A 25,154-nucleotide genomic window follows, 5' to 3' on the forward strand; every position below is an offset into this window, starting at 1 on the left:
GAGCAAGCTGCTCACAACTTGCAGCAGGCACAGCGTCGACAGAAGCAGTGGTATGATGCACACGCAAGAGACAGATCTTTCCAGCCCGGTGACAGTGTGCTCGTGTTAAGAACAAGACGTCGAAAGAAGTTGGAGATGTCGTGGGACGGTCCCTTCAAAGTGGTCGAGAGGATATCGGCGGTGAACTATTTGGTAGAGTTAGATGGGGAAGGGAACCGATGTAAGAATTTTCATGTAAATTTACTTAAGCCTTATTTTGACAGAAATAAGTTGGTGTTGCAAGTAAAGGGGAAGGTGACCCAAGGAATTCATTTAACTGGATGGGGAGAGCTAAGTAAGGGCACAACTCTAGCAGAGGTGTCATTCGATGAAAGTCTGACCCCAGAGCAAAAGGAGCAGTTAAAATTAGTCCTTGCTCAGTTTGCTCAGATCTTCTCAAACATCCCAGGGAGGACCAACCTAGCAACTCATGTAATAGACACAGGGTAAGCACATAAGTGGGAAGGAAAACATCATAGCGGACGCCTTATCCAGGTATTTTTGAGAGGTATACGATGGTGCAAATGATTATATGAAACGGTGATAACCCTAGCAGAACATTTGTGCTTAGGCGTTATAATCTGACACAAGCCAAACATGGTTTATCTGTGTACAAGTTTATGAGATGTTAATTTAGTTGACTTTGTAATATGAATGTTATAGAATGCCTTGAAGTATTTTGGACCCCAAGCCCATTGCTTTGGCATTGCTCTAGTTAGTTAAGAGCAAGCCGACGCAATGTCTTTGTGGTGGGGGAGATATGTGACAAATTGAAGCACTTTTAAAATGTTTATTTCTGCCCGGCTGGCAAAGAGTTAACCCACCTCCAGCCTGACTGGCATAGAACTCTGATGGGGGCGGGACTGTGCCCGGTTTGAAAGGAGGGAGTGTCGGTTTTGGTGAGTTAGGAGGGAGAGGGAGGAAGGTGTGGTGTGATGTTATGAGGTGGCTTGTATGAAGACAGTTAAGAGGCTAGGAAAACTTAAAGTTAAATGTTTGACTGAGTTTATTTTGTACAACTGGAACAAAGCTAATTAATAAATGACACGTTAAAGAATCACTTATGTTTTTAACACAATAAAACTTCATCTCTGTTTTTGCCAACAAGAGGTCCGTCTGTATTTTTCCAGCGAGGTACCAGGACTCACAGCCGTGGTGACTCAAGAGAGGGCCAAACTCACCTCAGGCAGGGAGGTGGTGGTTTGTGTCCTGAAGTTACACGGAGGAGGCTTAGAAGGGTAACCTGAGGTGCCAAGAAGTTGCCAGAGTGCATAGGGCAAACTTCTACAGTGGAGAAATCCAACTGAGGGAGACCCTTTACTGGAGGCAAGAGGTTATTCCTGGGGGACAGCCTAGAGTTTCTTAAGGTACCAGGCCACGCAAGCTGGAAGGCTCTCCTTACTTAGAAACCCATTAGTAAAAGGGGTTTATTTTTGAGGCGGCAGGACCAGAGGGTGGGTGTTTTCCCCTTAGGATTCCTGTGTCGCAGTGATAGTAAGGTAGAGTGGGACACGGGTCGTCACATCATATAATTTTTCATAAGTGTCCAGTTGGTTAATAACAATAATGGCTGAATGGATAAACCAAACACTGAAGAAAGATACATTGAAAGCATCACCAAGAAATACTTTTGATTTCCTGGTGATTTCTCATATTCGGGGAGGAAACTATTAACAAGAAACAGACTAACTGCCAATGGTCTATCGTATTTGGTTTTAACAAAACAGTTAATGTACAATTCCCTCACAAACACAAAAAAATCAAGGATGGGAGGAAATATTTTAATTGCAAAACTGATATCTAACATTAACTTATAATGTTTTACATTCTTAAATAGTCTGGATCCAGCCCATTAAGGAAAAGTTAGTTATACCTAGCTCCCTCTGAAATCAATGGAGTTAAGTTCATAATGTCTTAACCTAAGTGCAACTAACTTAATCTGGATAAAACTCATTTTTTTAACAGTTCTCAGAAGAATATCTGCAAATGAAATGTTGTGAAACAATCTAACAGGTATTTTCTAACAAAAATCTGAAAAATAAAACTGGCAAAATGTACAGGATACCTATACAGCTACCTTAATATATCCAATATTGTTCCAATGCTGGGTTCCTCTGCTGGAAACCTTTGGTAATGGCTGGTAATTGCCCTTACAAATGTGTGCCGCAGAAGGATTCCATAAAAATAAAATGTCCATATCTATCATATTTACAGTCCTCCTTTAGACAATGGCATATTGTTCATATAAAAGGCCTCTAATTTTATAGAAATCTTCACAGAGACAGCCCTCCAATCCAATGCGTCCAGTTTCAGTCTGCAAGAAAACATGTTACATCCAATTACTTAGAGACTGTACAGAGATTTGCTATGATTGGCACATAAAAGCAAGCAAGCACACACACACACACACACACACGAGAGAGAGAGAGAGAGAGAGAGAGAGAGAGAGAGAGAGCTTACCCTGCGAACAGCCACCACGTTGTTACATACGAGAACCCCTCCTACAAATTCAGCTTGAATTCCTTCTCGCAAGAGAACTTGCTTAAAATCAGACAGTCTTGGCTCATTCATGAAGACAGACTGATGTCCGAGAACCTTTTGTGAAGGTGCAAAACAGAAGTTAATTGACAGTTTTAGAAGGGGGAGAAGAGTGAAAGATGAAAATACTCTTACAAGCATCAAAATCATTTCATACAAGCGGTAAGATTCAGCCTCAAGTAAATGAGATCATGTGCAATCTACCCATTTAACAATTATGTCCTGTGTTGGACTCACAGGACAAAACCCACTAGGAATCTGTCCCCCCAAAGACCTCAGGGCAATGCATGGAACTCCCATAAGACCATAGAAGTGACCAGTGCTTTGTACCAACAGTCCTTTCCATACTTCATGGCACAATTAGAAGACTAAAGTTCTGCTTTCAGACTTGAACTGTGTGCAAGGAGAAGATGGTCATTATTATTCTCTTCATCAATTTATTAGTCGCCTTCTTAAAAACTCTGTGATTTACACATAATATAAATAAAACTGTTAAAAACACAAAAACAGCAAATGCATTTAAAACCAGACAGAACAAGTTGGCCATTCCTGGTTTCGATAAATACAAAGGTAGTATGTACACAACTATGCTGTTTATCATATGTTCATGAAGTAAACTGATTCTTTATTGTTTTATACAATTTATTTGACTTTGCAATATGAGAGTTGTTTTAAAGTCACTAAAGACTGTCAAAGCTGAGTGCAAAACAGAAATCAATATATAATACAATGTACTAATAAGCAAATAAAAGCCTATTAAATCAAATTAAAAACAAGAGCATTATGGTGTTCCAAAATCAACAATAACCAGACCACGATTATCCTTCTGAGAGGCCTGGTGGAATAAAAAAATTATTCAAAAGCTGCTGAAATCCCAAAAGTGTCAGCTTCTGTTTGATGCTGAATGGAAGTATGTTTCATAACACTGGGGCTGCTATGCTAAAAGTCTGCTGCTCCATGTCGCCAGAGCAGAACTCAGGGCTATATAAGAATACAAGTGCCGTTCCCAATTACTGCAGTGATTGCACTGATATATAAGGGCAAGGCCATTTGTCAAGTAACCAGGCTACATATATAAGAGCTCGAAAAACAAATAAATCCCTGAATTCTAACACTGAAGAACATGAGTCATATCCAAAGTTAACCATACTCGGTAAAGGTAAAGGTAAAGGGACCCCTGACAATTAAGTCCAGTCACAAACGACTCTGGGGTTGCATGACTAAGCCGCTTCTGGTGAAACCAGAGCAGCGCACGGAAACGCCGTTTACCTTCCCGCCGGAGCGGTATCTATTTATCTACTTGCACTGCCTGTTTTCGATCTGCTAGGTTGGCAGAAGCTGGGACCAAACAACGGGAGCTCACCCCGTCGCATGGATTTGAACCACCGACCTTCCGATCAGCAAGCCCAAGAGGCTCAGTGGTTTACCCCACAGTGCCACCCACGTCCCTTAACCATACTTGGTAGTCCCACTGAAACTGATATATCTCAGTGGGTCAACTCTAAGTGTACTTTATTTGGATATGAAGAATCTCCTCTGCATACAAGATAACAATGCAAAGCAATATTTATGTGGGCTGTTTATACCCCACCCAACTTGCAGAGAAGTAAATAAACGCTTTGCTTTTAGAATGGGAGGTGAAAGATGAGGAAGTGAAAGAAGTAATGATTAAGTGGGCAAAATATTTGGGTAAAAATATCCAACTACCGGCATGGGAAAGATTATGGAATAAAGAATGGAGATGTTCTAGAGGTGCTACCCGTGTTTCTCCGAAAATAAGACACCGTCTTATATTTATTAAACACACTATGGCTTATTTTCAGGGGATGTCTTATTATTTTCCTCCTCCTCCTGCTGCGGCCGGCATTGCTGCTGCACCCATCACTATGTCTTATTTTCGGGGTATGGCTTATATTCCTTGAACGCTTAAAAATCCTGCTATGGCTTATTTTATGACTACATCTTAAAATAGGAGAAACAGGGTATATAACTCCTAGCAAACTATCCAAAATGTACAAAACAAGATCTAATACTGGCTGGAGGTGTAAACAGGCAGAAAGGACACTGTTCCACACGTGGTGGGCCTGCAAAAAAATTAAGACCTTTTGGGATATTATATACGAGTTGAAAAAAATGTTTAAGCAAACCTTCATAAAGAAACCAGAAGCTTTCCTTTTGGGTACTTTAGATTCAGATATCCCAAACAAAATAGCCAGAAATTGTAAAAGTGAATTTGTACCAACAAAAAAGGAATGGCAGGATAAATTATTTGAATATCTCGAATTCGCAAAAACGATGGAGAAAATTAGGAGATAGCCTAACCAAAAGTTCCAAAAGAATGGAAAATTTATAGAGATAACTCAAAAAACCAGTGCCCCCCAAGTCAAAACCTGGATTTGCTTTAATATTCCCAAATCATAAAATGGGTTATAAGTATAGTATTTGGAAAACAGTAGAAATGACGAAATGATAAAAGAAGCAGTTTAACAAACAGACAAAACAGACCCACTTTGAGGAAGATGGAAGTCTATCAGAGAAGAAAAGGAATTGGGAATAAAGAATATAGTGACATAAGTCCATGTGTAAGAACTTATGGATATATGGTTGTTTCTTGTTGTCATTTTATTATTTTGGTTACTTTATTGTATGTGTTTGTTTATTAAGTGAGAAAACTAATAAAAAGCATTGGGGGGGGGGGAGCTTAGCTGAGGAACTAGTTTTTCTACCTCATTCGGTGGCAGGGGTTCCAAAGTAGGAATGATCTCACTTTCCTCGCATATTTCTTTGTCATCATCTCCAAAAAGGCTCTTGATGGCCTTCTGTTGTGCAACAGCACTAGAATCCGACGAGGGTGCGTCCACTTGCATTTCTGTATCTTCTCCATCATCTCTCAGTTCCCCTTCTTCCAAAATCACCCCCGTGTCCACTTTTGATACCCGCATGTCCAGGACTCCATCAACCCAGGCCAGTTCAGCATCTTTGGCTTTACAAAACTGAAGGGAACTGACCAGCGAGTCCTTTAACCTGACCTAATCACAAACAAATATATAAAATATATTACTGAACCACAGAGTCTGTTTTATACGTTAAATTCAGTATCGTTACATGCTTGAAGTCAACAGAAAGTCACGCTCTTAAGAAGAGAACTTTATGGTCAGCATATCATAGCACTTTTATAATCATGGTACTAGTGTGGGGGACAAAACAGCTCAGGGAGGAAATAAGTAAGACTTTCCAAGAACGTGGAAATGAATGGTGAAATTTGGACAAGTAGACTACTAGTAAATCACATAATGAAACTAAAAGTTTTTGTTCCTAGAGCTATGGGCATAAAACTTTTATGCAATTTAGGCATGTATGTGTTAATTATCATTCCACCACCAAGTAATCTTGAGGATTTACAAGTTGTGTTTCTTGTTGCATACAGGCAAGATTTTTTCCCAGTCTTTGCAACTCCTTTTCTTCTGTATAATTGAGTCCGGTAAACAGCTATGTGTACCAACAGCAACCAGCTACTTAAGAGACTCCTGGAGAAAACATCACATAGGGGACTTCGAGAAGGGGAAAAACTGCTTGAGGTAAAAAGCTTGTGTTAGCTTTGTTCTCACCAAAGGAAATGTAGCTACATAGACACACACTTCCTTATTCTTGAATAGAATGCAGCAGCCTTGCAGGTTTATGCAAACCCCTTTTCTAGCCCACAAAGTGTTAACCATCTTCTCTCAATAAACCAGCATGTCACAGGCAAGCATGAACAGTATTTCTGATTAGGTACTTGATTAGAAGGAATTAGCACTTCCATTGCATGTTGGCTAGTTGTTATTCTTATTTTTATTTATTTGATTTATATACCGCCCTTCCTCAAAAGATCTCAGGGAAGTTCACAAAATTAAATTAAACACAAGCTAGGAATACAACAAAAAATACAAGTTTTTATGAGGATGGTTGCCAAATATTTTTTTAACCCAATTCTACAATCTTACCTGGTATATGTGAGTCTCACTGGTTGCATCTATGGTTTCATGCAATTTAGGCATGTATACTTTAATGTCCTTTCCACCAAAAGCTCTACAGGATTCTGCAAGATCCTGGCTGGCCTCAGGGGGCCCATGGACAATGATCAATTGTCGTGGCTTCATCTGATTAATTATTTTCTTAATGGAGTCCCCATCTGAGCGCCCTTCATAGTCTATGTATGTAACACGAGCTCTAAAATGCAATGTAAGGAGAAAAACAACTCGGCTATTTATCTTTGCAATCATTATTGACTAATTTGACAAAAACGAATCCAAATCCACAATAAAACAAATACCAAACTGTCACAGTGGCCGGAGTGGACTACTTCAGAGTAACGACGCTACGCAGCTCTGCATTTTATTCTTTTATTGGTGCTGCGTATTTACAGTGCTCAAGTCATTGCTATTTACACGGAGCGATGTGGTCAGTCGGTTCCAGAACCTCCGAATGGCTTTTGGCGCGTCTTTCTCCAACACAAAAGCTTTGGCAGACCCATCCTCTTGCCCCTCCTCTTCCTGCGTAATTCTGGAGTTGGAGGGATGGGTCTTCCCCCCTTGCTTGCCCCTTCCTGTCCCACCTGGGACCCTGGCTCCTCTACCTTGCCTGAGCCTCGGACACGACTTCCTGCTTCCCCACTGGAATCGGAACTCTCTCTGCTTTCCCCTGTGCTCGGGGATGGGCTTGAACTCAGGAGGGGAGGGACTTCGCGATATCCCCTGTCCCTCACATCCACCCCCCTCCCAAGCTCTCCTTCACCCCTCCCCAGGTCCCCCACAGGTGTCGGTGACGACTGGAAGCCTAAGAACTCAGTGCCTTCCGAGCCCGTTGGTGTGAACACCTCCCCCCAGTCCTGCGAGCCCCCCCCTTCCGCCTGGGAGGACGGGAATCCCAAAAAGTCTGTGGCGTCAGAGCTGGTAGGGGTAAAAATGTTCTGCCAATCTGCTCCTTCCTCTGACTGGGTGGATCTCGGTGACACCCATACCTCATCCTCTGGTTCCTCAAACTCCGCTTCCCAGCGCCATGGTGAACTGCTCTCCCGTGTTTCCTCCCCCTCCCCCTCCCTTTCCATGCGCCAGGGCTTGGGTCTATGGGGAAAGAGGGCGTGAAATTCTTCTACCAGGAATTCCTCCTGTATCTGAGTGGCTGGGACCCATTCATTCTGGGACGGTGGAGCATCCTCCCATGCCATGAGGTACTCCAGGCCCCCCACCCCCCTCCTTGAGTCCAGGATGGCCGTGGCCTCATTGAGTTGCTCCCTGCCTTCTCTCTCCCCCCCTCCCTCAGGGGTTTGTTCGCTGCCTCGGAGCCTGCTGCTTTCCCTGTACGGCGACAGCAGCGATCTATGAAACACTGGGTGCACCCTCATGTCCTCTGGCAGTGCCAACCTGTATGCCACCGGGTTGACCTGTTGCGTGACCGTGAAGGGGCCCAACCTTCTGGGCGCCAGCTTTTTGCACCTCCCTCTGATGGGAAGGCCCTCCGAGGACAACCAAACTTTGTCCCCCACCCTAATGACCTCCCCCAGTCGCCTGTGGCGATCTGCCCCCTTCTTGTACGCTTCCTTGGCTCTCTCCAAGTGTTCTCTGAGCTGCTGGTGCACCGTCTCCAGTTCCTCTGCCCAATCCTCAGCCTGTGGGCCCTCCTCCTCCTCCTCCCCCTCCCTCTCTGGGAAAGATCTGAGGTCGCGCCCGTAATTGGCCTTAAAGGGCGACACCCCTGTGGAGACGTGCACCGCATTGTTGTAGGCAAATTCTGCCAGTGGCAGGCGATCCACCCAGTCCGTTTGCCGCTGGCTGACGTAGCATCTCAGGTACTGCTGCAGAATGGCGTTGACCCTCTCCGCCTGTCCATTGGTCTGCGGGTGTCTAGCCGTCGACAAGCTGACCTCCACCTGCAGGAGGTTCATGAGCCGCCGCCAGAATCTGGAAACAAATTGGCGGCCACGATCCGAAATAACCCTTAAAGGTAATCCATGCAGTCTGAATACGTGATCCACAAACAGTTTGGCTGTCTCTTCTGCAGAGACCGCCCTGGCACACGGTATGAAGTGGCACATTTTGGACATGAGGTCCACCACCACCAACACTGCGGTCTTGCCCCTGGAAGAAGGCAGATCTGTGATGAAGTCCATGGACACCACTTCCCACGGCCTGTGTGGCGTGGCTAAGGGCTCCAGCAATCCCGGTGGCGCTGCTCTGACCACCTTTGCCCGCTGGCAGGTGTCACAGCCCCATACATAGTCTCGAACATCTTCCCGCACCCCTGGCCACCAGAAGTGTCTCATGACTAGGTGAGCGGTTTTGTCCCTCCCAAAATGACCCGCCGTTGGGTTGTCGTGCATCTGCTTGAGGACCGTACGTCTAAGCTGGGTGGTGGGCAGGTACAGTGCCCCCTTGTAGAAAAGCAGCCCCCTTCGTTCTGCAAAGTCTTTTGCCTGCTCCCCCCCCTCTCAGTTCTCTGAAGATGCGGTTGGCAAATTCATCCGCTGCCGTCAGTGCTGTGAGTTCCGCCTCGCTCACCACTGCTGCTCCGCAGGACCATGCTGACGGGGGGAAAATGTGCCTGGGTGCCGGTGGCGCCTCCTCCTCCATGTACTCTGGCTTGCGGGAGAGGGCATCCGCCCTGACATTCTGCTCTCCCGGGATGTAGTGTATGGAGAAGTTGAAGTTCGAGAAGAACTCTGCCCACCGTATCTGCCGCTGGTTGAGCACCCTGGCAGTTCTCCAGAACTCCAGGTTCTTGTGGTCTGTGCACACCTGGATGGGGTGCTTGGCGCCCACCAGGAAGTGTCTCCAGTGCTGGAACGCAGCGTGGATCGCAAGAAGTTCCCGATCAAACACCGTGTAGTTTCGCTCTGGCTGGGTCAACTTCCTGGAGAAGAAGGCACAGGGTCTCCACTCTCTGTTGGCGTCCAGTTGCAACAAAATGGCGCCCACAGCTTTATCAGAAGCATCTGTCTCCACGCGTAGGGGCGCGTCCTGAACCACGTGGAACAGGTTCTGGTCTGAGGCGAACACCCTCTTGAGGCTTTCGAACGCTGCTTGCGCCTCTGGTGTCCACCTGAACTTCTGCTTGCCTCTCAGGCAGTCAGTGATGGGAGCCGTAACGCGAGAGAAGTTCTTGATTGAACTTCCTGTAGAAGTTGGCGAAGCCTAGTAGGCGTTGGGCATCTTTGCGCGTCCTGGGGCTGTGCCAGTCCAGGATGGCCTGCACCTTGTCCTTGTCCATCGCCAGCCCCTTGTCTGACAGCTTGTAGCCCAGGAAGTCCACCTCCTTGGTGTGAAACTTGCACTTCTCCAGCTTCACATACAGGTGGTTCTCCTTCAGGCGCTGCAACACCTCCCTGACATCTTTCACATGCTGCACTGGGTCATCGGAATAGATAAGGATGTCATCCAGGAAGACCAAGCATTTCCTGAAGAGGAGGGACCCCAGGACGTGGTGCATGAAGGCCTGGAAGCATGCTGAGCCCCCTTGCAACCCGAAGGGCATCACCAGATATTCAAAAGAGCCCAGAGGCGTGAACATCGTGGTTTTCCATTCATCGCCTTCCCGGATCCTGATCAAGTTGTACGCCCCCCTCAGGTCTAGCTTGGTGAAAATCTTGCCCCTGCGTGCCGCTGTCAGGAGATCATCCACTCTGGGCATGGGGAAAGCCACTGGCTCTGTCACTGAATTCAGCCGTCTAAAATCCACCACAAGACGGCGCTGTTGCGTGTCTTTCTTGTCCACCCAGAAGACTGGGCTGCCCCCTGCTGCCTTGCTTTCTCTGATGAACCCCCGCTTGAGGTTCTTGTCGATGAAAGCGCGCAGATCCTCCAGTTCCTGGTCTGACATGGCGTACAGCTTGGCTGGGGGTATAGTTGCCCCTGGCACCAGGTTGATCTGGCAGTCAAAAGGCCTGTGTGGGGGTAGGTGGTCGGACTCCGCTTCGCTGAAGACCTCCTGCAGGTCCCAGTACGGCTTGGGTATCGCCTCACCCCCTTTGACGTGCATGGTGGCCACCGTGGCTATCGGAGGCCCCTCCCCTGGTTGGTGCTGCATGCAATGTTCCAGGCAAAAGTCCGATCCAAAAGTGATGCACCTCTGGTGCCAACTGATGGAGGGGTCGTGGCGCGCCAGCCAGCTCATGCCCAAAACGATGGGGGGGTCTGAGATGGTGGTGACGTTGAATGCCAGCGTCTCTGAGTGCCTTCCCACCGTCATTTTCATGGGGGGGGGGTTTGATGAGTGATGGCCCCTCCCAGCAGCTCTCTGCCGTCAATGGTTGCCACGTGCAGAGGAAAATCCAGCTGCAGAAGCTGGATCTGGTGCTCTTCTGCAAAGTTTCTCGAGAAGAAGTTGGCTGACGCCCCACTGTCAATTAGGGCGAGGACCGTCAGGGGATAGCCATTTGGGAGCGTGAGCGTCACTTCTAGAACCACTCCTGCTCTGGGAGGGGTGGGCTGGCTCTGCTCCTCTCTGTGCGGGTGGGTGGGCTGGGGCTGTTGTCTGCTGACTGTGCCTGGCTGCTGCCCCTTGTCTCCTGCAGCCAGGCTTTCCCGTTTCCCTGCTGTGGTGCTGCGTCAGTGGGGGAGGGCACCACCGTTCCCGCCTTTCCTTGCCACTCCCTGCGATGTGGGCAGTCTCTGACGAGATGCTGGGGTGAGTTGCAGAGAAAGCAATTCCCGCCCCTTCCCTCCTTGCGTCTTGGCGCCGCTGGGGTTTGAAAAGCCCGCGCGCGCGCGCTATCAATCTGCATGGGCTCCTGGTCCTGGCTGGCTCCAGGCGTGGCCTGAAAGGGTTGTTGAGGGAGTGGCTTCTCCTGCGACCGTGGGAACCAAGCCCGCTTTGCGCGCGTCGCTTGCTTGTCGTTCCACCGGGATTCCTGCCTCACCCCCACCGCCAGAGCTGCTTTGCTCAGCTGATCCATAGTACTGGGCTTTGGACTTCTCGAGAGTTCATCCTTCACCTCCTCGCTCAAACCCAAGTAAAACGCAGCTTGCATGGGAGGCGAATCCAAAACCCACCCCAGTCTGTGCACCAGCATGGTGAATTTCGCCCAATATGCGCGAACTGTCATATTTCCTTGGCGTAAATTATGCAGTTCCTCCTTAGTCTGGTCCAAATGACTATCGGACGAATACATCGTCCTCAAACCTTCTAGAAATTGTTGGACATTTTTCATGCAAGGATTCTTGGTTGCGATTAATGGTCTTAGCCACTCCCTGGCTGCTCCGGTGAGATGTTCCACAATAAACGCTACTCTGTGCTCATCATCGGGGAACTCATTCTGGTGCAGCTCAAGAGCATACACGATCTCAGTCTCAAAGCCCTGAAACTCCTTCGGGTCTCCATTGAACTTGCTTACAAGGGTCCCTGCTCTCCTTCCTGGCAGCACTTGGACTTGGGGAGCCCCTCCCGCCTTGTTTTTCTCTGCATCCAGCTTGTTTTGGAGGTCTACCGCCACCGCCCTTAAATGCTGCTCTTTTTCCTGGAGCTCTCTCACCTGTTCCGCAAGTTGTAGCCGGTCGTCCTGGACCTTCTTAGTCTCCTCTTTAGCTGCCTTCAATTCTCCCTGCGCCTGCAGCGACAGCTGTTGCAGTTCTAGCTGGGCTTGCTCAGCGATCTGCCGCCACTTCTCCGCCTCGGACACGCTCATCCCGGCAACTCCGAAGTAGCCCAAAAATGATTAGGAGGTTGCTGTCACAGTGGCCGGAGTGGACTACTTCAGAGTAACGACGCTACGCAGCTCTGCATTTTATTCTTTTATTGGTGCTGCGTATTTACAGTGCTCAAGTCATTGCTATTTACACGGAGCGATGTTGTCAGTCGGTTTCAGAACCTCCTAATGACTTTTGGCGCGTCTTTCTCCAACACAAAAGCTTTGGCAGACCCATCCTCTTGCCCCTCCTCTTCCTGCGTAATTCTGGAGTTGGAGGGATGGGTCTTCCCCCCTTGCTTGCCCCTTCCTGTCCCACCTGGGACCCTGGCTCCTCTACCTTGCCTGAGCCTCGGACACGACTTCCTGCTTCCCCACTGGAATCGGAACTCTCCCTGCTTTCCCCTTTGCTCGGGGACGGGCTTGAACTCAGGAGGGGAGGGACTTCGCGATATCCCCTGTCCCTCACACAAACAAATTCAACTGAAAAGTTTTTTTGTTTTGTTTTTTTGCAGCTGCAAAATCAGAATGCAAATACTATGCAAGCAAAGCATTCCCTTGAGAAAAAGTTTGGAAATGTTCACAATTCATTCTGCTAAACAGGGTTAGGTTGGCACCATTACAGTACTGAACTTTAACAGAATGATTCAACATTTCACTTCAAAGGGGGATTCGTTTTCTTAATATGTACATTATGTTGTTAAACATACAGAATAAGCCATCAACACGATTTCTTTCATAAATCTTTGAACGTGAAAATCTAGATGCTGTGTTCTGATAGATTAGGAATGGGGAAATTTTTCCAGCCCAAGTTATCAGGCAGTCTCAGTTGGTAAAAGGTGACAGATTGCAATGAACTAACCATCACTACTCATCTGCCAATAGCGCCCTCCAGCTGCAACTAACAATAAGACACTCACTTTATTTCCATTGATTCTGTTGCTGAAATGCATTTGGTAGGAACATCTGATAAATCCTGGTGAATAGGTTCCTCTCCATTTGTAAGTCCAGATTCTAATTTGTTCTTTTCTTCTTCTGTTGCCTGAAGTTCTGGAACAAGGAAATCCTCTGGTCTAAACAAAGGATTGTTGTCAATACTTAATTAGGGAAATGCTAAGGAAACATCTATGGTGAAAGAAGACAATATACGTAATAGCTATTCTCTAAATGAAGAGGAACAGATTTAACAACATCAAAGCTCAAGAAAGGACCACTGATACACATCCAGAAATCTATGGAAGAGGCTCAACAAATGTCCTTTTAAATAAGGTTTTGCCGATTTTAGAATTATATTGAAAAATATGCATTCTTTGTGGCATATTTTAAAAGGAAGAGGTTCCTTTTTCTGGAGGTTCGTGGGTTTCACATCCCTGGTTGAATGCGAATGAGCAGTGTGCTAGTGCCTGCTGCCCCAAAGTCCCACTCCTGACTTAGACATGCCAGGGAGGAAACAAATCAAATAACTTAGCTTTATACACAAACCAGCACTCATCATTTGTTTCTCTCCAAACAAGCTATGAACGGAAGCTAGGGTGGTTTGTTCTTGGCTTACTGCTTCGGTGTAGTTTCTGTGTGATTATAGCACCAGCACTTGGCAATAAAGGCAACTGCTGTACACTAGGTCAGACCACTGGCACATCCCATCTGCCTACACTGAATGGGAACCTGCAAGGTTCCCCTAAATTTTAAATGGGCACCTATTACCTTGGTGCACAGTTAATTTTAAACACTTTAAAACATTATCTCTTTTCTCCCACGTACTTGATAATCTCTCCATATTCATCCCATTTAATTCTCTCTTCTGGAGCTGGAAACATAGGGTAGGACTTTTTGGCCTGTTTGAAGAAGCTTCCTTTGCGGTTGCCTTCACCTTTCATCATAAGGTCATGCTTAGCTTTATGAACAGATGGTTGATCAACGTCCTCTTCAGCATCACTGTCATCACTGGAATCAATATCTGCTCTAGAATGTGAGCCAAAAATAGAGTTTCATATAAACACAAGGCAAACAACACCAAAATATTATACTTCTATCCTAATGTTACAAAGTTCAGAGTGGTTCCAGGACTCTTTGTCATCTGGACACACCAGCTCGACAACCACTTAGTTCCAACAACACTACAGTCCTGGGTGCTCACACACAATTAGGCCCATATAGTTCTATATCATCATCATCAACAACAACAACAACAGTAATTTATTATTTATACCCCCCATCTTGCTGAGTTTCCCCAGCCACTCTGGGCAGCTTTCAACCGAATATTAAAAACAATACAGCATCAGACATTAAAAACTTCCCTAAACATCTGATGGGAGGGCGTTCCACAGGGAGGGCGCTACTACCGAGAAGGCCCTCTGTCTGGTTCCCTGTAACCTCACTTCTCGCAATGAGGGAACCGCCAGAAGGCCCTCGGTGCTGGATCTCAGTGTCCGGGCTAAATGATGGTGGTGGAGACGCTCCTTCAGGTATACAGGACCGAGGCCGCTTAGGGCTTTAAAGGTCAGCACCAACACTTTGAATTGTGCTCAGAAACGTACTGGGAGCCAATGCAGATCTCTCAGGACTGGTGTTATTTGGTCCCGGCGGCAATTCCCAGTGACCAGTCTAGCTGCCACATTCTGGATTAATTGCAGTTTCCGAGTCACCTTCAAAGGTAGCCCCACATAGAGCGCATTGCAGTAGTCCAAGCGGGAGATAACTAGAAGAGTATTGTGGAACATAATACCAAAGTGTACATCAACACTCCATCTTCAAATTGCAGTTAACTGTTACGAGGAGTTACTACTTATCTTGGGATGCGTTAGTTTCAGTTAATGACAAGACGACTTATGATACTCCTGGAAGGCATTATGGCTGTAAGTTTCACTGAGGTCACATCAAATAAGCTTAGAATTGTTTAAAGTGCTTTTTCCTTGGTGCTGTAGAAACGGCAAAGTATTTGAGTATTTGCTCAAAAGGCCATTTGCAACCACCACAGGTACTCACTCTTTGGACTGTTCTAACTTTTTGGCTGCCTCTTTCTTCAGTTTTTCTTTCTCCAGGTATTCCTCAAGCTCCTTCCCTTCCAGTTTCACTCTTTTCCTCAGCTAAAAGAAAAGCATGTGCAAATAAGGGGTATGTTTGCTGACATAAGCGGCAACCTTTTATCAGGAGTTCTCAACACATTTCCTAAAGAGTGATAAACACTATAGATTCAAGTAGAAACATCAGAACACAAAGGCGGCATCATATTTGCAATGCCACATATGTGAAAACACAAAGTTTAATCTAATTGTTGGTCTTCAAGATGAATCTTCCACATCCATTGGCATTTACCTGTCTCGGGAGACAATGGAAAAGCATGCCTTCTTTGTAATAAAAAAATAGCTGAACAATTAATGGGAAATCATGCACATTTCCAAACATATGTCTGGTGCATACATACATTACTGTCTTAAGTATCCACATGAAAGAAAATAATGCTCGAAACAGCCCTACAAGTTCCCAAGTGTTGTCACATATTTTTATGATCTTACTAAATCTCTATTTTACCATACACGATTTTACTTCTTGTTTTCTTGAAAGAAGCTGAGGGAGAAAGAGTATTTCCTTCTCATCAAATGAATAAAGATGTGTATTCTTTTCACCAGTTTTTTCCCAACATAAGTTAGTCAACAAAAGCAAGCAAAATTCCCATGATGGTCCATATGACTGCAGTCTCCCGGAACAGGCCAAATTTTCTTACCTCTATATCTGTAACTTTTTCAGAGGGATGATCTATTAGGAAACGTGCTAGTGTGCCAGGAGTAGTTCTATATGTTAAAATTATAGAGTTTTTAGGGTCCTGGCACCACTGTATAAAGAGATCTCTTGAAAACCCACATTCCAGATCTGGTTGGCTGGCAAGGACAACTTTGGGACTAGGAACCCGCGCCAAATCTGCAAGCCCGTGACAGAGAGAGAGATGACGAAACTGAAAAGGATTGTTCCTCTTATCTTCAAAGCATCTCATCAGTTTGTCGCTCATCCATTCAACCTGTATGTGGGAAGGGGGGGAAAGCAAGTTGTACTGAGTTGCAACACCTATGTAGAAAAGAGTGCTTAAATAGTGTTTTAAATAGTACTTGCAAACATATGAAACTACTTAATACGGCATCAGACTACAGTTTTACCTTGGTTTTCGAACAGCTTAGTTCTCAAACGTTTTGCCTCCCGAATGCCGCAAACCCAGAAATGACTGTTTCGGTTTGCAAATTATTTGTGGAAGCCGAACGTCTGACCGGGCTTCTGCGCGGCTTCTAATTGGCTGCAGGAGCTTCCTGCAGCCAATCAGAAGCCATGCTTTGGTTTCCAAATGTTTTGGAAGTCGAACAGACTTACAGGACGGCTTCCATTTGACTTTCAAGGTACAACTGTACTGGCCTACATGCTGTAAGCACTTTCTACTCCAACTGGCTACCCCAAGTCATAGTATAAGAAGGACTTTCCACTTTTACTACCCACTGTTCTCCTTGATCTTAAGTTATCCAATGTGGGATAATATAAATACCTATTCTGTATTAGCGCGATTCAGGTGGTTAGCAACACAGTGTTGCTGTAAAATACTATGGACATGGGCAAAGGCTTGATATAATTACAGAAGTCAGTCTAATATTCTGCTATCAAAACCAACCTGAGATTTTGAGAATTCCACAACATTGTAGCTGACATTATTTAGAAGTGCTAAAGAGTAGACTCCTAAACCAGCATCTTTTGTCCTCCATATTTGATCAAGCAATTGGGCAAGTTCCAAAACTCTGCCTGCAGTGTCCACAGCAATTAGGACATTTCCATCACCTCTCAGTGTTTCCAAAACATTTGCTGGAAAAAAGAAAACAATGTATTAGTTTTGTGGCAGCATTTGAATCCTAATTAATATGTATATATATAAATCATTTCCTTTTAATAATCAGAGGAAAACCCTATTAGCATAAGGGTTACGGTATGTTTTAATCTACACGTGGCTTCCAAATCAGATTCTAATTAAATAATAGTAACTGCTTTCTCAAAAACAATATAATTTCACATCACATTACATTAAAATTGGATAAAGTTTTTTAAAAATCATATTCACAACTCCATATTCAGGAAAATAGTTAAATACTCCAAATTAAATTATTTCCCCCAAGAATTAAAAAAAAGAAATGTTTTTACACACTTCCTAGAACTCTGTAGGGAGTCTTGGGCTTCACCATATGATTTATTTATTGAATGCATTTATTTAACATATATATTTATTTAAAATATAGCACTGGGCCCACAAGAGAGAAGTCCCTAGAATGTCGCCAGATTAATCTTAATTCCTGAAAAAGAGGGAACTTACAAGCAGTTGATTTTAATGCAGTGTGTTAAAGGCTTTCTTTAAACACACACACAAAATATGCAATTTCAAATTAAAGTTATAAACATCTTAAGCTGCTAATTTTCTAGAAATCTATTCAACTGGGGTGTGTGCATGTGTGTGTGCGAAACTCACAATCTCATCCAGAGAAAAAGACTATTGTTTCTCCTTTTTCTTATAATATTCATGAGCACCACATGGAAGTTAGGTTTTAAAATTCTATTAGAAACTGAATTTTCCCAGCTGCTATGGAAAAATACATACTTAGTAGCTGTTCATCTCTTTGTTTCCGTCTTGGCTGTACATAAGTAGCATTAAAGCAATCAGTGATAAGCAAGGAAGGCCTGCTTAGCATTTCCAGGGAACATCCATTCAAATGGCTAAAAGAGAAGTTACATCAAACAATTGCAGTGCTTTAGTTAAAGAAAGGTGATGATCAAATTAAATATGTAACAGAATTTTTTTATAAAGTTAGTTTCCGTAACAACAAAATTTGCTATCACTTTAATCACAAGTACAGTGGTACCTTGGTTGTCAAACGGCTTGGCTCCCGAACAAATTGGCTCCTGAACACCACAAACCCGGAAGTGAGTGTTCCGATCTGCAAATGTTTTTCAGAAGCCAAACGTCCGACATGGCTTCTGATTGAATGCAGAAAGCTCCTGCAGCCAATTGGAAGCTGCGCCTTGGTTTTTGAACAGTTCCGGGAGTCGAAAAGACTCCCGGAACAGATTAAGTTTGACAACCAAGGTCCCACTCTACATGACATACAGCATTATTTATGTAGCATACATTAAAACCTAGTTTTACAGGCAGAATCAGTCAATTGTTATCACAAGGATTCTAAAATAGACTTTTGGTGATATCCAACTTTGCACAAGTAAATTTCTGCTTGTGCAATGGGACTTCACCTGCTCTCTCCTTCCTTCTGCAGCCCCTCCCATCCCTGCTTCAATCTGCTCTGGAGGGTCCCTCAACACTGGAGAAAACACTAGCAGACAGACACCACCGGATGACACCTAATGAAAATATGGGCAGAAAAGCCAAGCAGAGAACAGCATAAGGAAGGATCGATGTAACTGGCATACTGTAGTATTTTGATCTATTTGCTTAGGGTAGAATCCAGTGAAATGCTAAATTAACATTCTGCCTCTGGAACAGATTTGAGAGCACAGGCACAGAGGCAGGGAGCAAGGTGAGGTGGGCTGTCCTGTTGTGCAAGCAGAAATCTTTGTGCTAACAGGATGGTTTAACTGTGTACTATCCTTAAAAATGAACAAAACTACTATAATCAGACTGCAAATCATAGAATTATATAACTGTAGAATTAGAAGGATCTCTTCTCTCTGCACTTCTCCTTGCTTCTTGTCAGCCTTCAGTGACAACAAGCAAGATGACAATTTGAACTGAGCATTAGTCTATGTGCCATAATTTTTAAAAGTAAGACTATACAATGAGGGGTTTGCACTCATTCTCATTTAAGGATCTCAACACTTATCAATGTACTTCTTAAGTTATAATTTTTCAATTTACTGGTCGCCCAGAAATTTACCCATTTCCTCATTTTCACTCTGTTCCATATGCCTTATTCTTAGTTTCTTTTTTTAAAAAATCAGCTGTGAACATTCCTAAGTATGAAAATAGCATTGTAATAAAACCCGCAAAGAGAATTTAGAACACAGCAGCTTCCTATAAATAAACCCAATCTACGACTCTCCATGTGAATCATACAAACTTGCATACGCAAATTTTGGGATTTACATCTGTACTTAGAACATAGGTAACACTATAACAGTACTATTGATAGATGTACCAACTTATTTCAAGAAATTCAATATAAGAGACAGCTCCTCTCTCATGCAGTAAGGCAGTTTATTTTTAAATGGGATTTAAGGAAAGTGGTTTTGATTGTTTAGGATTTGTCTTAAAACAGATAGCTAAAAATGGCATTTGCTGCTACCTAGAGAATCTTCAACGGGACCCAGGTGGCGCTGTGGGTTAAACCACAGAGTCTAGGGCTTGCTGATCAGAAGGTCGGCGGTTCGAATCCCTGCATTGGGGTGAGCTCCCGTTGCTCGGTCCCAGCTCCTGCCCACCTAGCAGTTCGAAAGCACATCAAAGTGCAAGTAGATAAATAGGGACCGCTCCAGCGGGAAGGTAAACGGCGTTTCCGTGCGCTGCTCTGGTTCGCCAGAAGCGGCTTTGTCATGCTGGCCACATGACCCGGAAGTTGTCTGTGGACAAACGGCGGCTCCCTTGGCCTATAGAGCAAGATGAGCGCCGCAACCCCAGAGTCGGACACGACTGGACCTGATGGTCAGGGGCCCCTTTACCTTTACCTAGAGAATCTTCAAACTTTTCTCACCTATGTTACATTTCAAAATATTTTTAAAACTTTAAGTCTTGTAATTTAAAGAGGATCATTTATTTCTCCAGTGAACACTGATCTTACATTATAACGCAAGTCCATGCAATCCTTGCCACATACTTGGAGACATGAAAAATTCTTGTTATTGATTCAGACCTGTAAATAAGCACTTATCTACAGGGACTGGAATGCTTTGCAAAATAAAGATGAGCTGGTTTTCAGGTCACTGATATTCCACATATAATGAACTCGGGCATAATGTGTTTGCAGGCTAATAATTTCTGTAGCCTTATTTGCAGTGCTCTATTTAAAAAAGGCTGTATGAGCAAACTTCTATAATGTTCACCCACTTGTGCATCAGAACTGCCCATTTATTTTTTCACCCTGACAGCCCATCACCCCCAAAATCAGCTCCATAAAGTCCCTCAATATTTTGGGAGTGGGGGGTTGTAAGAGGGAGAACAAGAAGCCCTGTTGCACAAATGGATGCCCACTCACACTGCACTGGATCTCTCTCGTCGTCTTTAAAAATCAGAACCATTTAAGCAATAAAATTAACCAGCAGTAGGCGATATCAATATTGTGTACATACATCTCCCTCTTGTGGTTGAAGTCAACTGCATAAACAATTTCTTCTTCTCCATCTTTAACTATCTTCCAAATTGTTCCTCCTATCATGTGGCCTGCTGGTAATGGTGTGATGGACAAGCCATGACCTTTCCCTATGAGAATGGAGAGCAGCATATCAGTCATAGACGAATAAGGTTTGTGGTAGAACATAGTAATCTCAGGTGAAAAGTATGGCATTAGTATTTAAGTTACAGTCAAATTATAGTCACATTATTGTCAAGTTATAGTCACATTAAAATGGCATTTCACAAGCAACTTGTTCTGCAGTATTTCCCAAGGCACAAATGAACTTTACAAAGCTGTTCTACATCTATGACAAAGAAAATGATTTGTGAACTATCCTTTTATGGCAACTAAGCCCATGAAATGCTCTAGAGCTCCTAACCTTGGAGAAGTGTACAAAGATTTTTTTTAAAAGAAGTATGCAAGCAGAATGTTAAATCTGCTAAAAACAGAGTATTCATTTTGACTAAAGTTCTTCATTTGACATCCATACAACCATTTTCAAGGCTTATTTTTCTGAAGACAGAAAAATCTGGGTTTGAGCAAAATGAACAGCAAATTACAGACAATACAATGATCATTACTTTAAAATATTATTTCTTCACCTTTCAAATTGACAATCTGAGAAAATTTTAGTTGTTGTATTTTATCAAAAGCTGCATCCACATCATCCAAGGTAAACAAAGTGAAGTCCTCTGTATTGTGACGTGACTACCAAACAAAAGAACATGAAATTATTCTTAAGATATAACGATCATATTCAGTGAGTTTTTCAGTTATGTTTGTAAAAATATAAAAAAGGAAGGAAAAATAAGTTTCAAGGGAACTATACCTGGTAGAGATCGTACATGAACATTTGGCCCATTTTGTAGACAGGAATAGTTGCATAAATAGCACAGTTCAACCCCATCTTTCCGACTGCATATGGGAGTGCACCCAAGTGTAAAGGATCAGGATGTGAAAGAAGTACAGCATCAACCTGGTGCACATGTCTATAAAAGAAAAACAATAAGGGAGAAAATTGCATGCCATTCCATCATTTGAGAAATTGCAGTGTTTTAGTGACTGAAGAAAGCACATCAATGAAAGACTGCACCTGCCATAGTCTTAATCCAAACAGCAGGCAGGAGCACCCTGTGAACAGTGTTTTGCCAATTTCTCCCTTTGCCCCCTGAAAATCTTTACTGCAGAATTGGGGAATCTTCTGAAAAGCGGGAAAGGGTATTGAAATCAGTGAAAAATGACCTTCCCCTTTCTGCCAGTACGATTTTCCACTGGATCAAAAGTCTCCCATGCCATTGTTTTCATACGTTAGAATGTTTCATTTAAAAAAAGCTGTGTGGCAAAAATTAAGATAAGGCCTTGGAACCAAATCAGAACAAATGGGCAAGTTAACAGAGGCAAAAAGCTTTTGCTTTCACATGCATGGGACCCCATAGTACATGGGACGGATCACTTCCGCGAAGATCGTCCATGGGCCGGACTGGCACAGCGTGACGCCAGAAATTGCGTCTACGCATGCCCAGACGCCAAAAATTGTGCCTGTGTAGAAGCGATTTTTGGCGTTTGGGCATGCGCAGGTGATTTCCGGTATCTGCACGTGCGCAGATGCAATTTCCTGCGCCGCTCGGCGAGTCCCCGTGCTGCACTGGGGACTCGCTGAGTGGGCAGCTCGGTTTGGGGGCGGCTCATGGGCCGGTAAAACAGTCTTTGTGGGCTGGATCTGGCCCATGAGCCGCACGTTGCCGACCCCTGACATAGTAGGTCACATGCATTGAATAGTTGTTCCATGCGCACAACATTGCATGAATAAGGGAAAATATGTCTAATTATAACAGCTTAGTTGGTTCTTCTCTCTCTCTGATCTTCTTGTTGTTACTGGGCTCTATCCCTCTAAACATGTTAACAATTGATGTCTCCTTATATCAGGATATAAAGCATGCAATAATTACATCTGTTTTTTAGCTTGCTTGCAAAGGAATAACAGTTTAATTAAAGTCAGGTTCTAGCTTACTTTCGTAGGGAATCAATGATGTCCATAGAAAAATTCTCATCCCAGCCACAATCCAACAGAAAGCGAAATTCATCTACTTGAAGTAAGTAACACAGAGCAGATTCTTCCTGCACCCCTGAAAGGGTGGTTAGCTTGATAATTGAAGTCATTTTTTCCTTCCCAAAAGAGAATAAAATGTGTTACAAAGCTGAAAAGACTTTGCCATTGCCTACATTCACACATAATGATAATTCGAACTTTATAACTGATCATGGTTTACTGTGAATAAACATCACGCCAGTTGCATGCTGCCCGATTACTCCTGTTTCATTCCTTTCATGGCACAAACAAGATAAACAAACCTGATATTGGTTTCCCATTACACCCAGATCAGGGGTTGCGGCTTCTCTCCAACAAGACATGATCTCAAGCCCAGCTTCAGCCATGGTTTGTTATTGGCTTGGCAATTAACTTGACCAGTTTTAAAAGAGGATTAGACAAATTCATGGAGGATAAGACAATCAATGTCTACTAGTCATGATGGCCATGTTATGCCTCCAGTGTCAGAGGCAGCAAGTCTCCAAATACCAGCTGCTGTGGAGTGCAAGTGGGGAGAATCTGCTGCTGTGTTCAGGTCTTGCTTGTGGCTGTGAGAAGAGGATACTAAATAGGCCTCTGGTCTGATCCAGCATTGCTCTTCTTATAATAATTGTAGATTAGGGAACAAATCACACTCTCTGGGTTGGGTGTTATGGCAAGTCCAGGCTTCCTGGTCTGTTTATCTTGCTTACACCAGGGGAGGTGTGAAGCATCAACAATCAGGTAGTGTGCAGAAGCATGCTACTTATTCACAGTAAGTTCACATTAAGTAGGAAACTGGCTTTTCCTTACATGTGAACATGGCCATAGAGGTCTTAGCTGTATCAAGTTCTAGATATAGGAAAGGTTAGAAATGCAGAACTAAAGATCCCAAATTATGGCCAGTGGAAAAGGATGGTGGAAGTTGTAGTGCAACAACAAACGGAGAGCTACAGGTTCCACACCCCTGTTTAGAGAAACATGCCATCTTCAAACTGTAGTTTATGACATTGGCATGTTTTGCAAAACCATAATTCAGATTTATCAGTTTTGGATTCATACATAACAATAAGCTGCAACTAACTGAAAATGAAAGCAGATGGGGAACTGCAATATACAAGTCCTCCCTCCATGCACACTCCACTTGCCTTGTTATCATTTATTGTTGTTGTTGTTGTTGTTATTACTGCATTAGAATTTTTAGTCACCTCTAATTCAATAAAAATCAATTATGTCTTAAGTTGTAAGAATGCAAAGAAGTCAAAAGAGATGCTCAAGTTCTATAAAAGCTGGGAAGACAGGCAATACAAAGGAACCATCTAGTTCAGTCAGCCTTCCCCAACCTGGTGTTCTCCAGGTGTTTTGGACTTCTAATAAATCTTTGTGAACTGCTTTGAGGCTCCTTTTGGTTATACAGTGGTACCTCTGGTTAAGAACTTAATTCATTCTGGAGGTCCGTTCTTAACCTGAAACTGTTCTTAACCTGAAGCACCACTTTAGCTAATGGGGCCTCCTGCTGCCGGAGCACAATTTCTGTTCTCATCCTGAAGCAAAGTTCTTAACCCGAGGTACTATTTCTGGGTTAGCGGAGTCTGTAATCTGAAGCGTTTGTAACCTGAAGCATTTGTAACCCGAGGTACCACTGTACTGTATAAGGTGATTTATAAATACAATCAACTAAAAACTGATTACAACTCCCATCAGTCCCACTTGACGTAGAATTCTGTTTAGTGTGAATGCTACCAGTTAAACTACTCCCCAACCCTTGTCATGAAAATAAGGCCACTCTGCCAATAGTTTTCCCGACAAATACAAGGTTAGATGGAGCTTATTCTCTTCTTTGCCCTGGGCTCCTTTGGAAGGAAGGAAGAATACGATATATATGTCATCAATTAAAGAAATACCCCAGCTAAGGGTCTCCTTAGATTTGTCAGCTAGAGGATTTTTAACAGATATGGGGATGCCACCTTTTGATATTTTGTTTTTACATACTAAGTCACTTATGCATTCTGATCCCTCATATATGTGTGTAAGATCGTGTCTCTCCAAGACTTGGCTCAGACACCCAGCAAAGGGTCTGGATGCGAAAGGAGAAAGGTAATGTAGGAATCACCCCCCCCCAACTGCACAGAAACGAGACCTGCATTCCACCACCTGCCCTGCAGTGGTAGCCCTTTCAAATCCTCCACCAGGAGACGGGTTGGGAACTAATCATGCATGTTTCATCCAAGGAGTGTATGCGAAGCCACTTTTGGGGGAAGCGGAGGGAAGCCTCTTTGCTCCCTTCCCCAGCACGCTAGACTCATTGCAACCTTACCTTGTTAACTCCCGGCCCCCCTAAAACCTAGTGGAAGCCTGGAGGAGGAAGGGGAAAGGGGAAAAAGCGGGGGACTCTGTAGCCTCAGCCACACTCCTCTCCAGCGGCCGCCGCCATTTTGGCCCGAGAGGAAACAACCGGCGAGCGCGCCGAAGGAGGCGGGGGAGCCGC

The 25,154-nt window shown here is 44.2% G+C and overlaps 1 protein-coding gene across 1 annotated transcript; it reads right to left on the bottom strand.

Moving 5' to 3' along the window:
* Positions 1–1,394: 1,394 nt before the first annotated feature.
* On the bottom strand, positions 1,395–25,140 carry CPSF2 (cleavage and polyadenylation specific factor 2). The gene is made up of 15 exons (XM_035107236.2): positions 24,984–25,140; positions 22,610–22,764; positions 21,428–21,587; positions 21,201–21,306; positions 20,555–20,684; positions 17,859–17,974; positions 16,887–17,074; positions 15,960–16,250; positions 15,221–15,321; positions 13,997–14,197; positions 13,156–13,308; positions 6,561–6,786; positions 5,304–5,606; positions 2,500–2,634; positions 1,395–2,353 (listed from the first exon to the last, which is right to left on the bottom strand). Exons 2-15 carry the CDS (start codon positions 22,756–22,758, stop codon positions 2,261–2,263), a joined length of 2,352 nt encoding a protein of 783 aa, XP_034963127.1. The 5' UTR covers positions 22,759–22,764; positions 24,984–25,140; the 3' UTR covers positions 1,395–2,260.
* Between the last annotated feature and the right edge of the window lie 14 nt (positions 25,141–25,154).

Source organism: Zootoca vivipara, chromosome 1, assembly GCF_963506605.1.
Source record: "Zootoca vivipara chromosome 1, rZooViv1.1, whole genome shotgun sequence".
In the NCBI taxonomy this organism is placed as follows: domain Eukaryota; kingdom Metazoa; phylum Chordata; class Lepidosauria; order Squamata; family Lacertidae; genus Zootoca; species Zootoca vivipara.

Coding starts and splice junctions, on each gene's coding strand:
- CPSF2 (XM_035107236.2), bottom strand. CDS start 22,758: ATGACTTCAATTATCAAGCTAACCACCCTTTCAGGGGTGCAGGAAGAA. Junction 17,975..20,554: donor TTCAACCACAAGAGGGAGAT/GTATGTACACAA, acceptor CTTCTCTTTTAG/CCATTTGAATGGATGTTCCC. Junction 17,075..17,858: donor AAGAGATGAACAGCTACTAA/GTATGTATTTTT, acceptor TCTTTTTTCCAG/CAAATGTTTTGGAAACACTG.